Source organism: Lithobates pipiens, unplaced genomic scaffold (assembly GCF_037356315.1).
Source record: "Lithobates pipiens isolate NorthernLeopardFrog02 unplaced genomic scaffold, aLitPip1_a1.2 Scaffold_28, whole genome shotgun sequence".
Taxonomy (NCBI): domain Eukaryota; kingdom Metazoa; phylum Chordata; class Amphibia; order Anura; family Ranidae; genus Lithobates; species Lithobates pipiens.
The window spans coordinates 146829095-146843168 of record NW_027507789.1 but is presented as its reverse complement, the minus strand read 5'-3'; the positions used below and the strand labels follow the sequence as shown (position 1 = coordinate 146843168).

The 14074-nt window shown below is 43.3% G+C and overlaps 1 protein-coding gene across 3 annotated transcripts in view; it reads right to left on the bottom strand.

Annotated features, from left to right (window-relative positions):
* MYO15B (myosin XVB) overlaps nucleotides 1-14074 on the bottom strand; it is a 337586-nt gene that overhangs the window by 14624 nt on the left and 308888 nt on the right. For all 3 annotated transcript variants that reach the window (XM_077459669.1, XM_077459670.1, XM_077459671.1), the window contains 3 exons: nucleotides 12867-13000; nucleotides 11252-11385; nucleotides 5284-5424 (listed from right to left, as the gene is read on the bottom strand). In XM_077459669.1, coding sequence (XP_077315795.1) covers nucleotides 5284-5424; nucleotides 11252-11385; nucleotides 12867-13000 — 409 coding nt within the window. The remainder of the gene's footprint in view (nucleotides 1-5283; nucleotides 5425-11251; nucleotides 11386-12866; nucleotides 13001-14074) is intronic.

The following is a 14074-nucleotide window of genomic DNA, read 5'->3' as shown; positions in this document are numbered from 1 at the left end:
CGCGGCATTAGTGGAACAGGGCACAGGTTTTTATTCAAACCTTTCACGGTTCCAGAACCAAATGGAGAGGTAAGACCCGTTCTAGATCTCAAAGATCAGAATCGGCACTTAAACATCCGATCCTTTCGCATGGACTCAATCCAATCGGTTGTGTCCTTTCTGCAAGGAGGGGAGTTATTTGGCTTCTATCAATGCATATCTCCATGTGCCAATATTTCTCACTCACCAGAAATTTCTGCACTTTTGAAATATAAAATCATAATTTTCATTTGTGGCCCTGCCATTCGGTTTAGCCACAGCATCACGGGTGTTCCGAAAGATTCTGGCACCTCCTTTAGCCAGATTAAGGGCTCAAGGCATAATGGTTCTAGCCTATTTAGACGATCTACCTTTAAGGCTGCATTCACACCTGAGCGTAGCGTTTTCAAGCGTTTTTATGGCGTTTTTACCGCGATTCGCTGCGTTTTTTAACGCGTTTTCTGCCACGATTTTGTGCAGGGCAAAAGGTCACCAATGTTAAAAGAAGAAACACGCCCAAATCTGCTCAATTCGAGCGACAAAAAAGGGTCCGGAACTTGTTTGAGCTTCAGGCGTTCGGCTTCAGGCGACATGGAGTGGAAATGTGAACCACCTCCATTGAGAATAATAGAATTTTTCCCCTCTAGCGTTTTGTAGCTTCAGGCTTCAAGCTACAAAACGCTCAGGTGTGAATGGGGTCTATTAGATCATTCAGTCTCAGGTCTAAAACCAGAGTCCAGTCACAGCTGTAAACTACCTGGAATCTCTGGGTTGGTTACTCAACCTAGAAAAATCCTCCTTGAGGCTGGGTTCACACCGCCGTGGCAGCGAGAACCGGATGTGATTCGCACCGCACTGCAGTGCAAATCACATCCGATCTCTGTGCGATGCAAGTTCAGCCATACAGATAGTATGGCTGAATTCGCATCGCACCCGCCGCAAACTCGCACGGGACCCTTTTTTTGGTCCGCAGCAGAATCGGATTGCATGGGTGTTCACACCATGCGATCCGATTCCTGTCCGAGTTTGCAGATCGCACTGCGATATGCGGACTGATCTGGGGGTGTCATTAACATTTCACTGACACTCCCAGCAGTCCGCATAGGGCAGTGTGAACTGCCGGCGGGAGGCATGCGATGCGGGAAAACGCTGCGGATTCGCGGCGTTCCCGCATCGCTCCGGAGTGAACCTAGCCTGAAACCATCAAGGAGATTACAGTACTTGGAGCTAGTTATAGATACTGTACAGAAGGTATTCTTACCCCAAAAAAGAATCCGTTCCATTGTAGGACTAATTAAACTTATCAAAACAAAGAAAAATCCTTCCATTCAGCTGTGCATGAGATTGTTAGGGGAAATGGTGGCTTCCTCCAAGTCCATCACTTACGAGCAGTTTTCACGCAAAAGATTCGGGCCTTGGTTTTTTCCAATACGCTTGGCTCCTGACGTAAGTCAGAGCCTAAATTGGTTGTTATCCAGCAAAAGGGAAAATCTTTTCTACCTGTATCCTGGAAAGTGTTAACATTAGATGCCAGCCTTCTAGGCTGGGGAGTAGCCCTGGAAAAGACTCTGTCCAGGGGAGATGGTCCAGGTTAGAGGACCTTGCCTATCAACTGCAGGCTGCAGTATGAGTCCTCTGGCCTCCTGTTTTTGTTGTGTCTCCCTCCCTTCAGTTGCCATTGCTATGGGACATCCCACATAGTAAGTACTATGGCTCTGTGTCCCCTGATGTAAGAAAATAAAACAGGATTTTTAAAACTGCTTACCTGTAAAATCCATTTCTTTGATGTACATCAGGGGACACAGATGTCCCTTCCTTTCTTGGTATACACTTGTATTGCTTGGCTACAAAACTGAGGACTTCCAGTAGTGGGAGGGGTTATATAGGGAGTACACTTCTTGCCTTAGGGCAGGCCAGTGTCCATCACCTATCAGTGGCCCTGTAACTCACATAGTAAGTACTATGGCTCTGTGTCCCCTGATGTACATCAAAGAAAAGGATTTTACAGGTAAGCTGTTTTTCTACACTCGAAATGTACACAGCGCACAAAGCTTAAACGTGCATTTCTACCCAGGACAGGATGGGCTCTACAACTCTTTCTGCAATGAGACCTCTAGTTCCTCCCTGCTTCAGCCCAAAGCTCCAAGATGTTGATCAGGAGACAATATTCTTCTGATGACCAAGTCCCTTGCATCAACAAGGTGCCCAGGTCTCTTCAACAGGCTAGTGTCCATTGTGAAAATTGTTCAAAAATGGGAATAATAGAGTTCTGACTCCAGAGCCACATAGCTTCATCCTTGGTGTAAATCTAATCAGCCTGTACAGAGATGTAAACCATTTGTGCTACATTCACAGAATACTGCATTGCTGATGTTTGGAGTGAACTTGTCTTCTTAACAGGAGGTCATCTCCTACGGAAGTATCCCATAGTGGATGGGGCATAAACTAGTGGAGTGGTCCTACCACAAACTAAAGTAAGCGATAGTCCCCTGGAAAATGAGCACATGTAAGCAAGCTTATTTGATATCCACAGAAGCCAGAAAGTCTTCCTAGTGAAGGGAAGCAATAACTGGTCTAACGGATTTCATTTGGAGGTTTAGGAACTGAATGTAAACGTTTTGTGCCTTGAGGTCCAAGATGGGGCAAATGCGGAGTGGATTTTGAAACAGTGAACAGATTAACACCCATAATGGTTCTGTCACAGGGCCCAGGGCAATACCACCCTCATTTAGAAGACACAAGACAGTCCTATGGAGATCTACTAGTCTAAGTGGATGCACAGAAAGAATGAAAATAAGGAGAGAGCAGGGCATGCAAGCTGGAATGCAAGCTGTCCAAGCTTCTGCAAAGGTCAACAATTGTCCACCAATGGTAGAACGGCTTATGTGAGAATTTGGCAGAGAAGTAGAGAAGACAAAGAGGCAAACAGATGACTTCACAGTAAGCTCCTTAGACCACCAGCAGCATCCTTGAAATCAAGAGCCAGATTGAAGATGTGCTGTCCCTTGTAGGCCATGAGGATCAAATGTTTCTTACAAGACAACTCCATAGTTCAGCACTATAGCCAAAGTGCCCTACTCATGTGCACCGACAGGAGTCGCATGCAAGAAATAAAACACTGGGGATGAGCAGTGCCCTGGCCACCAGTAGCATCCTTATTGATATCAAGAAACCGTTTGAAGAGGCACTATCCTTCAACGTTCTGTGTGTAAGGGGCAATAGTGGGTAATCACCACGCTACTAAATATATGTAGTGAAATAAATTAAAGGCTTGCAGCTGAGCACTGTTGTGTGTTCCCACACCTAAATGAAGAATCTGACAAAAAAATGCAATGCTGCCTTCACTAAAGAGTGTTAACAATGGTGGAGGGACCCCCTAAATGTGTGAGAAAGGGGAATAACTATAAAATGATATGCACAAGGTGAACATGAATGCACTTTTCCCTTACATGGCTCTAAACTTATGGCAAGGTTTTCTCCAAATCCTTGCAGAACTGCTCTGCATTATGCGTGATAATGAGGGACTCTCCCTCTCTTCAATTTGGCTTCCAAAGGGTTAAAATCAAGTTGTGCATTGCCATTAAAAAGTTGGTAATGAAGGCAGTGCTGTATTTTTTTGTCTCATCTGGCAAAAGTTTTACCTATTCCCTATACTCTATTCAAAAACAAAGAAAAAAAATTCAAACCCAAGATATACTTTAATGAAGGGGCAGGGTGTGGAGGGACTTATTATATAGGATATTCTCCCTCCTAGAGAAGAAAATAAGGATGTGAGAAGTACGCCCTCGTTTCATAAAATCACTTGACATGCTACCTTCTTATAATAAAAGCCTGCTATTGTACAACATATATTTTCAACAATTTTCTTAGGCAATTGATGATCATTTTCAATCTCTTCCATTTATTTTTTATTTATTTTTATTATTATTGGGTGTCTTTGGCAGCAAAAGTTTCCATTGCGTTGCTAACCGCATATAAATGTGACGGCAGGAAAGTGGTCCTGAGGTGGTGTGCTGAGAGCACAGTCCATGTACAGTCACTAACAGCACATCATGTGACCACTGTGAGAGCCAATAACCGCAATCACACGACAGACACCTTCCGGTATCAAAAAAGACCAAGCCTTTTCTGGAACTTTGTTTGTTTGCTAATTTAAATTAGTATGTTTTGCTAAAGAAATTACTTATAACCCCAAACATTATATATTATTTTTAGAAAAAGGCCCTATAGAATGAAATGACGAATGTTGCAATATTTTAATGTTACACAGTATTTGCACAGTGGTCTTTCAAATGCATTTTTTGGGGGGGGGGGGGGAAATACACTTTAATTAATAAAAAAAAAACACAATAGTTACCCCAATGTTTTTGTATAATGTGAAAGATGATCTTACGCTGAGTAAATAGATACCGAATGTGTCATGTTTTAAAATTGCGCATGCTCGTGGAATGGCGAAAAACAACTGTACTCAAAAATATCCATAGGTGACACTTTAAAAATGTTTACAGTTACAGAGGAGGTCTAGAACTAGAATTCTTGCTCTCGCTCTAACGATCATGGCAATACCTCACCTGTGTGATTTGAACACCGCTTATATATGTGGGCATGAATTATGTATGCGTTCACTTCTGTGTGCAAGCATTTTATTTTTCTTATTTAACTTTTTATTTTTACACTGTCAACCACCCCCCCCCCCCCTTTTTTTTTTTAATGAATTTTAGTCCTATTACAAGGAATGTAAACATCCATTGCAAAATAAATAAGGATGACAGATCCTCTTTATTGAGAGATCTGGAGTCAAAAAGACCCTAAATCTCTCGTTTACCTTTTTAAAGCAAAAATAAAAAAAATAAAAAATTATTGGTTTTGGCCAGAGAACCGGAAGTGACGCCAGACATCGCTCTGGTCCTCCAAGGGAATAGAGACGATTGGTGGCCATCTTGGCCTCACTGGACTTCCTGCCCAGCAAACGGCCACATTGGATCGCTTCTGGGCTTTACTGATGGGTCCGGTAAGTCCGGGATCGATCGGGAAGTGGCAGAAGGGGTTACCCCTCCCACTGCTTCTAAAAGTCACCCAACACCAAATCCACCTGCGGGAGCACTTTTATTCGACCATAGTAAAAAATGATACCAGTGTTATAGCAGCCAGCTGCTGTCAAAACACCCGTATTAAGTCTCAAGGTAATAAATTATTTTTACTATGGGCCGATCGGCAAGTGGTTAAACAATGTTTATGTATACAACCTACTGCACATGTGCTTACCTCCTGGAGCTCCACCCATAGTGTGCGTGGATTGGCTGCTGATCCATAGTGCAGCTCCACCCCTGGTAGTGTGTTGCTATCCAGAGGACGCAGCGTGCGCATGCTCTGTACATCTTGTAAGCTGACAGTGGTATGCGGTTTCTGTATGTAGAAGAAATTTACCGGTTATGATTAGTTGGACATCAGAAAATTCTACATAGAATACAGCAATACAGAAGCAATCTTTAGTGAAGCAAGAACATCAACAGTATTCTGAGTTAAAGACAATATTGTCTGTAAGAGAGATACAATGGTGCCATTTTCTCCTGTATTAATTCCAGGTTAGAGATGGCACCAAGTATTATCTAACCCAGTGTTTCTCAACTCTAGCCCATGCGTCATGTTTTCAGGCTCGCCATTATTTTGCACAGGTGATTTGATCAGTTTCCATGCCTTAGGCCGCGTACACACGGGCGGACTGTTCGCCCAACTTTGTCCGCTGAACAGTGTTTCAGCGGACAGTCCGCTCGTGTGTGGGCTTCAGCGGACAGTTTCAGCGGACAGTCTGACGAACAAAGTTTTTCGGAATTTCCGTAAGACTGTCCGCTGAAACTTGGTTTGAGCGGACAGTCCGCTCGTGTGTAGGCTTTTTCGACAAACTAAGTCTCGCGCATGCTCAGAAAGAATTTACACGCCGAAGGTTGCATTGCAGTGTATTGGACGTCGAATTTCTCGTCCCGTCGTACGTGCCGTTCACGTCATCGCGCAAGTTTTCAGCGGACTGTTCGTTCGTCGTGTGTGGTCAAGTCCGTTCATGCTAATTTTGAACGGACTGTTTGTCAAACTGTTTGACGAACCTAGTTGGGCGGACAGTCCGCTCGTGTGTACGCGGCCTTAGTAATTACCATAACTGTTTCATCTGAGGAAAATCCTGAAAACGTGACCAGTCGGGGCTCCTTGAGGACTGGAGTTGAGAAACATTGATCCAACCAATATCAAAGGGTGTTCTGTTTTCCAGGTTCTTGGGGTAACAGAATATTATCAGAACACACAGATTTATAGTATGTGTTGTCAGAACATTCCCTAGCAGTGCTCATCCAGCTACAACTTCTATTGTAAAACTTGTCCTACAACTGCTGCAAAACCTCCATCGGCAGCAGTCATTTTTCTGCCTCTTATATGATATGTACATGTTTTTGAACTGGGTGAAGAAAAAGGTAGTTGGGAACAAAGATACAACAGACAAAACAAGTTTTTAGCTATTTCTATCAAGATAATGCATCAAAAATTCCATACATTCAAATCTAAACTCCAGATCCAGCCAACTTTTGTAATAGAACAAGGAAGAGCAAATACCACTGTCATTACTGTTTGCAACCGTTTGGGAAGATCTTACTTCTCACTCTGCCCCAATTAGGGCTTGTTCTCACAAGCAGCAGCGTTTTTGTCACTCCTCTGAAAGGTGATTAGTGGTGGATCACTTTTCAGTTGACAGGCAATATTTGGCTCCCTTACTGCCCTTTTTTTTTTAAGGTAACTTTTATTGTACAGTATATAATACATACATGTATACATAGAAAGCAAAGACAAAAACAAAAAGAGAATTGAACAGTTATATCTCAAGTATCACTATACAATGCAAACCGATGCACCGATAATATATAATGGAAGGGCAGATATACAACACTAGTTCCCCAAAATAGGTAAGACTGGGTTCACACTATTGCCGCATGTGGCTCACAGCAGAGGCGTCCCCATTCACCGTTTCAGGTCCGATTTCAGCCTGAATTTTTGGGCTGAATTCAGATCTGAAATGGACCAAAAGATGCACAGAACTCCTGTGCACATTTGCACCAGAGATATGTGAACCGGCTCCACAGAGAGCCGGTCACAATCTCCTACCATGTGAATTGGATGTGGCGAAATCCACATCCAATTTGCATAGGTGTCAACCCAGCCTAAAATATAAATCATTAAAAAAAACAATCCATATAAGCAGCAGAATAATTTTTTGGCAAGTAATCCCTAGGTCCAGTCAGCCCCTAAATATCACCTGATATATTTGGTGATATTGTACAAGTTGAGGTCACCCAAGTGTCCCAAATTTTACTATATTTTTGGGGGCAACCCCTAGCTTTTTAGGTCAGTTTGTATAATGGGAGCACCTGATTACGAAGGTTCAGCTCCCTAACCTTTTTAACCCTCAAAAGGCACCACCACAGGGCAGTCGCACTGTGGTTCCATTAACTCAGTGTTTCTCAAACTGTGTGGAGTTAAGGTGAGTATAATAATCCACTAAAAGGAAGGGCCGGGTGCTAGCTCCGGCTCGCAACATGTAGACCAAGTGAGAAAAATTAGCTGCACACCAACATCCATCCAACAGGTTTATTGAAAGACTGCCATCGGAACTAAAACAACGGTCTAAGGAGTGACGACGTTTCACACATACATTGCGCGTCTTCAAACTTTAAAAAACGCACAATGAATGTGTGAAACGTCACCCCTTGGCCCATTGATTTAGTCCTGGTGACAGTCTTTCAATAAACCTGTTGGACGGATGTTGGTGTGCAGCAAATTTTTCTCACTTGTTTCTCAAACTGTGTGCCGGGGCACATTTGTGGGTATGCTCCAGGGAGCCTGGGAGCCGTCACTGCAACAGTCGGGCCGGGGCACGGTCGCTGTTGCATTCTGGGAGTTGTAGTCTGCGCTCAAGCGCAGAGGAAACGACAACATCCAGAGTCTTCAAGGTAAGGTGTGCAAGGGAGTCGGGACACGTGACTGGCTTGCTCTGTGGTGCTAGGGGTCGGGCGCTGGCAGCAACTTTACCCCAGGAGCATCACATGGATTTTAGGGGACCCCCATGCCATTTTTTTTAAAACATTTTGGCATGGAGAGTCCCCTCCGAATCCATACTACACCCGAGGGGCCTTGTATGGACCTGAGGTTCATTTATTTTTTTCAAATTCAGCGGTCAGCTGAATAACCAGGGCCGTCTTTAGTATAGATTGGACCCTGGGCAAAAATTTTCTTGGCCCCCCCCCCCCATGCAATTTCCCTCTCCACCTACTCTGAGACATACAATAAATAGCAGCTAGACTTAAAATTAGTTTTCTGTATCAGATCAGGCAGCAGTTACAGCATATCATTACTGCTTACTGATTAGTTGCTAGCGGTTACAGCACATCACCTCCTCACAGCAGGGGAGCATGATATACATAGGAATGCTGCCTTTATTTGCATACCAATGCCGCCGGCCGCAGCTATTTACTTAGTATTGTCGCCGCTATTTACATACGAATGCAGGTGATCTGCAGGTGAGTCATCTGTACACAACAATAGAGCAGAGCTGGGCAGCATTAGTACCAGCACTTCACACTGAGATATTGGAACACAGCACAGGAATAAAATTTCAAGGGACAAGGGAATTTAAACCTGGATAGTTGGCAAGTATGAGGCAGCTGTTTTGGGCCCCACAACAATGACAGGGCCCAGGACAGCTGCCCCTTTTGCCCTGCCTTAAAGATGGCCCAGTGAATGACTCATCGGTTGTTAAAGCGGAGCTCCACCCTAAAGTGGAGCTTCCGCTCATTGGAACCCTCCCCCTCTCCGGCGCCACAATTAGCACTTTTCAGGGGAGAGGGGGGTGCAGGTACCTGTACAGTACAGGTATCTGCACCCACTTCCGGCATAGATATCCGCAGAATCTACGGATATTTACGCCCCTTTCCGCAGGTCCCCCGCTGTCTGCTGGGAAACACACGGATCCCAGAGACAGCGGGGACCATCCTTATTGCGCAGTGCGACTCGCGCATGCGCAGTAGGGAACCAGAAAATGAAGCCGCAAGGCTCCACTTCCTGATTCCCATACCCAAGATGGCGGCGGCAGCACCCGAGAGACGATCGAGAGATCGGCTTCGGGTGCCGACATCGCGGGCGCGCTGGGCGGGTAAGTGTCCTTATTTTAAAAGTCAGCAGCTGCAGTATTTGTAGCTGCTGGCTTTTTAAAAAAAAAACGGCGGAACTCCCGCTTTAAGGATGCGGCGACCCCCTCCTTAGCAACCAACAATGTTCTTTGTATTTACAGTGTGTTTAAAGAGAAAAAATAAAAAAATAATGGTTTAAAAATGCAAAATGCACTGCAAAACTTGCCTGAAAGACGTATCAAGCACAGCCGCATAGATGTGAACCTAGCCTTAAGAAAAAATGATGATGTCATGAATTTGGGAATTTAAACGGTGCACATAAAAAAAAAAAAAAAGAAATTGGCCTTCCATGAAAACATGTCAAATTGATTAGCAGGTCCTTTAATTCGATAGGTGTCCCCACTGGGCATTAAAGCGGGAGTAAACCCGCTGACATTGTTTTTTTTTTTTTCCAGACCTGTAAGGCAAAAGGCATAATGAGCTAGTATGCACCGCATACTAGCTCATTATGAAATACTTACCTTAGAATGAGGCCCCGACATCTCACCCAATCCACGCCGAAGGAGCTGACATGTCCCCTCGGCGTGTCTTCTGGATACCGCGGCTCCGGCACTGTGAGTGGCCAGAGCAGCGATATCATCACTCCCGCGCGTGTGCGCGGGAGAATTCTTTCCGGTCAGGTCCGGTGTCTACCAGGCTTCCAGCCGAGAATCCCCTGTGCGCATGCGCTGCTGTAGTCAGCGGCTCATTGCGAGGGGAATATCTCCTAAACCATACAGGTTTAGGAGATATTCTTTTTACCTACAGGTAAGCCTTATTATAGGCTTACCTGTAGGTAAAAGTAAAAAAAAAAATAACGCTTTAAGGAGGCTTGCAGTAGGTGGGGCAGATCTGACTTTTGCAGGGAAAGTCACAATTTCTATATTTCGCTGGATAGAAGACTGCATAATATTAAAAGGCAATATATTGATATTTACCTGACTTGAAGTGGTATTAAACCCAAAAATGTAATTTATCGCAGCTTACGTTCGTTTTCTTCCTCTGTTTTCACCTGGTGATCTGGCCAGTAACACACCTCCTGTATTAGAGTGCCCCCACTCTGGATGAAGGAGCACAGGGGCACCTTTGGACAGCAGCATTGTTAAATTGTTAATCTGGGGGGGGGGGGGGGGGGTGTTAGCTGCAGTAAGGGTTCAATTTGTTGGTGTATTTAAATCTGCTAGTACATTTAACACTATAAGCAGTTAGCAAACAGCTTTTTTTTTTTTTTTTTGAGGTAAAGGTTTTATATACATTAATAAAAGCTGATAATTGTAAGAACCCCTGCTAGGGTTAAATGCTTTGTATCATGCCTGTAACTGATACATTCTGCTGGAAAGCTTGTTCTTTTGAAAAATAACAGACTTACAAGCTGGTTCACCAGGTGAAAATAGAAGAAAGAGAGCCTAAAAAGGAAACGAATACAACTATCACATCTAAGAATTGGTAAACTGTAATATAATAAATGTTTACTTTTGGGTTTAACTGATTCAAAGTCTATCGAAGGCCCACATTTTTTAAAGTATTGGATAGAGTAGGAAATGATTAGCACCGGTGCCAGATTTTTATTGCTATGTGTGTCCTTTATGGGGAGATTCATGTTCTTTATTGTCTGGCTTGCCATAGTTACAGGCACTGAAAGTGATGGCAAATCCAAAAGTTTACCCAGAAACATTACGTGAAGAGACCTCTTCCAAAAGGGAGTCCTGTTCTGGTGACAACTAGGAGAAGTCCCTTCACTTTCAGACAAATCTCCTCTTACCTTCTGTCCTTCCTGGACAGGAAATGAAGGGAAATCACCCTGATTGGACAGACAGCAAAAGCCACCCTGAGGTTTTGGCTTTAGATCATTTTATTCTGTTTTTATTTAAATGATTTAAAATAAATAAAATATGAACAAAACCAATAAACACTTTAAGCATAGTTTTAGGTGCCATACACTGTACATTTATGACACTTGATGAGTCAAAGCCTCTAGTGTGGAAATATCGCTATAAATCTGTAAGCATGGACCATTGGACACTTACCTGACTGTTATTTTGAAGTATAAGAAGTTGATGGTCATTCACGGCTACAAAGCATGGGGAGATCACATCAGGCTCACTGATCCTTTGAATGCCAAATATAGTGTAGTCAAACAGCGGGAGAGCCGACACGGTTTCTAAAAGAACAAAGCAGAATGGTACATTAGAGAGCTGAAAAACATGCTGACACTTTTATAATGCTGTTACGGAAAGGGTTTTTGTAGAAATTCCCATATTTCTACCTGTACCCTTAAAGCTCTAATGAGCCTTCAATTTAAATCAGCAACATATGTTTCTGATGCCTCAAAACAATAGGTGTCTAACAGTTGCTTTTCTTTAGAAAGCAGCTACATCCTGAGTACAAACATCAGTCCCCTTCCAGCATACTGCAAAGGAGGGCACATTCTGTCTGTGCGGAAGCAGTGGTCTCTCTGCAGAGGTCTAACATACCCCCTGCTGCATCAGAGCTGGCACTCTCCAATTACTAAGGAGCCTGAGCTGATTGGAGGCATCCACCTCTGACTCAGCAGGGGGTGTGTAAGACCTTTACAGAGAAAACACTGCTTCCATGCAGAGAGAAAAGGCATTTCTCTGCAGTATGCTGACAAGAGGCTTTTTTTCTCATCGGATTTTATTAAAGGATAAGTTCACCTTTTTTATTGGGAGCCTTGAAAGCATTGCACCCATGATCAGTAGATCATGGGTGCTATACAGGGTTCTTGCAGACTCTGTGTGTAAGCTGTTTGGCTGTACATCGGGGTGGTGGTTGGGGGGGGGGGGGGGGGGTCAGTGGGTTTTTAACATGAATATGGGTGTAACATGTTGCAGAGTGTGAACTTGTTTTTCTGTAGTATACCCCCGTAGGATCAGCTGGCATATATGCTCCTATTTCCCCTTTAGAGCACAAGCCGGATTTCCTGCTCTCCTCCACTATCTCCAAAGATCAATCTACACCAGGATCTTCAAACTACGGCCCTTCCGCTGTTGCCAAACTACACATCCCATGAGGCATTGTAAAACGCTGAAATTTACAGACATGACTAAGCATGATGGGAACTGTAGTTTCTGAACAACTGGAGGGCCTCCAATGCAATGCACTGGATAGAGTGAGGGAGCATGGGATACCCCGATGAACTGAAAAACTAGAGGACTCCTCAATTTCTAGCACAACTGGAATTTCCTATGCTGTTGGCAACCTGTACTCCTTTTTTTTTTGATTGAAAAAGCCTATGGCGTGCAAAACACACCCAAAAAACTTCCACCCGGTGCCAAAAAAAGTGCACACACATAAAGAGTGACACACTAAAAACGTGCAACGGGTGTCTGATATCCTCCACTAGGAAGGACCTTACCCTGATCCCCCGGGGCGTTAGGCTCCAGACAGGGACTGAGGTAGCAGATTCATGGCCATCCAGCCGAAGTCGGACGACCGCCTTTCTCCGGAAGGTTTGCTGAAACAGACCCACCCAGGTACTAGGGAATAGGTTATTTTATACTAGCTGTCTCTAGTTTATATGCACACTCACACACAAAAGGATTTAGCAGAACATCAAAAAACCAATAAGTCAGCACATAAGAAGAATACAATAAACTAATGACAAGAAAAATCTATCCGTACCTAAAAAGCGGAGCTTGGCCTGCTGGACAGTCAAGTTATTCAATGACCGCAGCTCCTGCATGAGGTATTGCTGCACACTTTGCAGGTTCAAGCGATTCTGCACAGAGATGGGAATGTAACTCAGAAGCTCCTGTCTGTAGAAAAGAATTTGTACAAAACTGATTTTCAAAATATACACAAAAACCCATCCATCAAAACTCTACCTTACTGGCCTTTTATCACAAAAACATTTCATTCCTATTTTTTTCAGTGCAGTGTGTGTGTGCATTCACTTTTAGGCCTCATGCACACTGGATGTTAAAATAACGTTCTAAAAACGTCAGTAGCTTTGCAGTGAGTTTTTCAACTTTTTTCATAGTTTTTGCAATAGCGTTTTTTAGCTTTTATTATCGCTTTCTATCGTTTTTTTGCATTTTTTTTTTTTTAAAGATTTTTTTCAATGGATCAAAAACCTTAAAAAAATGCTGGTGAGCGACATTTTTGAGTGTTTATTGACGTTTATCAGCGTTAGAGCGTTTTTACTGCAAAACGTCTCTCAGAATCCACTAGTTTTGAGTTTTTTTTTACTGCTCAAAAACGTTACTGCCAAAAACTGCTGATAACAGCTTATGTGTGCATGGACACATAGGATAACATGATGGTGAGTTTAATGACTGTAGAAAAAAACGTCTACTGCCAAGCAGCTGCTGTAAAAACGTCCAAAAACGTCCAGTATGCACGAGGCCTTATGCGCTGAAGGGTAAGGTGTGTTATCTGCTGCTTTGACATTTATTGGTGGCCCATTAGAAATAAAAGGGTTGCTCCACATAATGCATATGCAACATACAAGTTAAAACATGCACAAATAAGCGTAAAACCAAGCTAAAAGAGAGAATCCTTTATCTTTACCTAAAGATAGATTAATTGTATATGCTACTCTCAAGAGGAATGTTACTCTTTTCTATGGTGCTTGGGGTATTATGATGTGGGTGAAAGTGAACGTGCAGCAGGAAAAGATTAGGACCCCTCCCCTGCTAGACAGGTTTGTGTGTGACAAAGCTACCATGGACAAATATACCAATCCTTTGGTAAAATATTTCTTCATTCGCACATATAAATGTTTTTCCTGAAGTTCAGCTAACGGGAATTTGCCCTCACTATGAAGAGATGTTCACTCACTTTTTATTGTGAGAAACCCTTCAAACTTTGCACTAGACCTGTTACCTTGT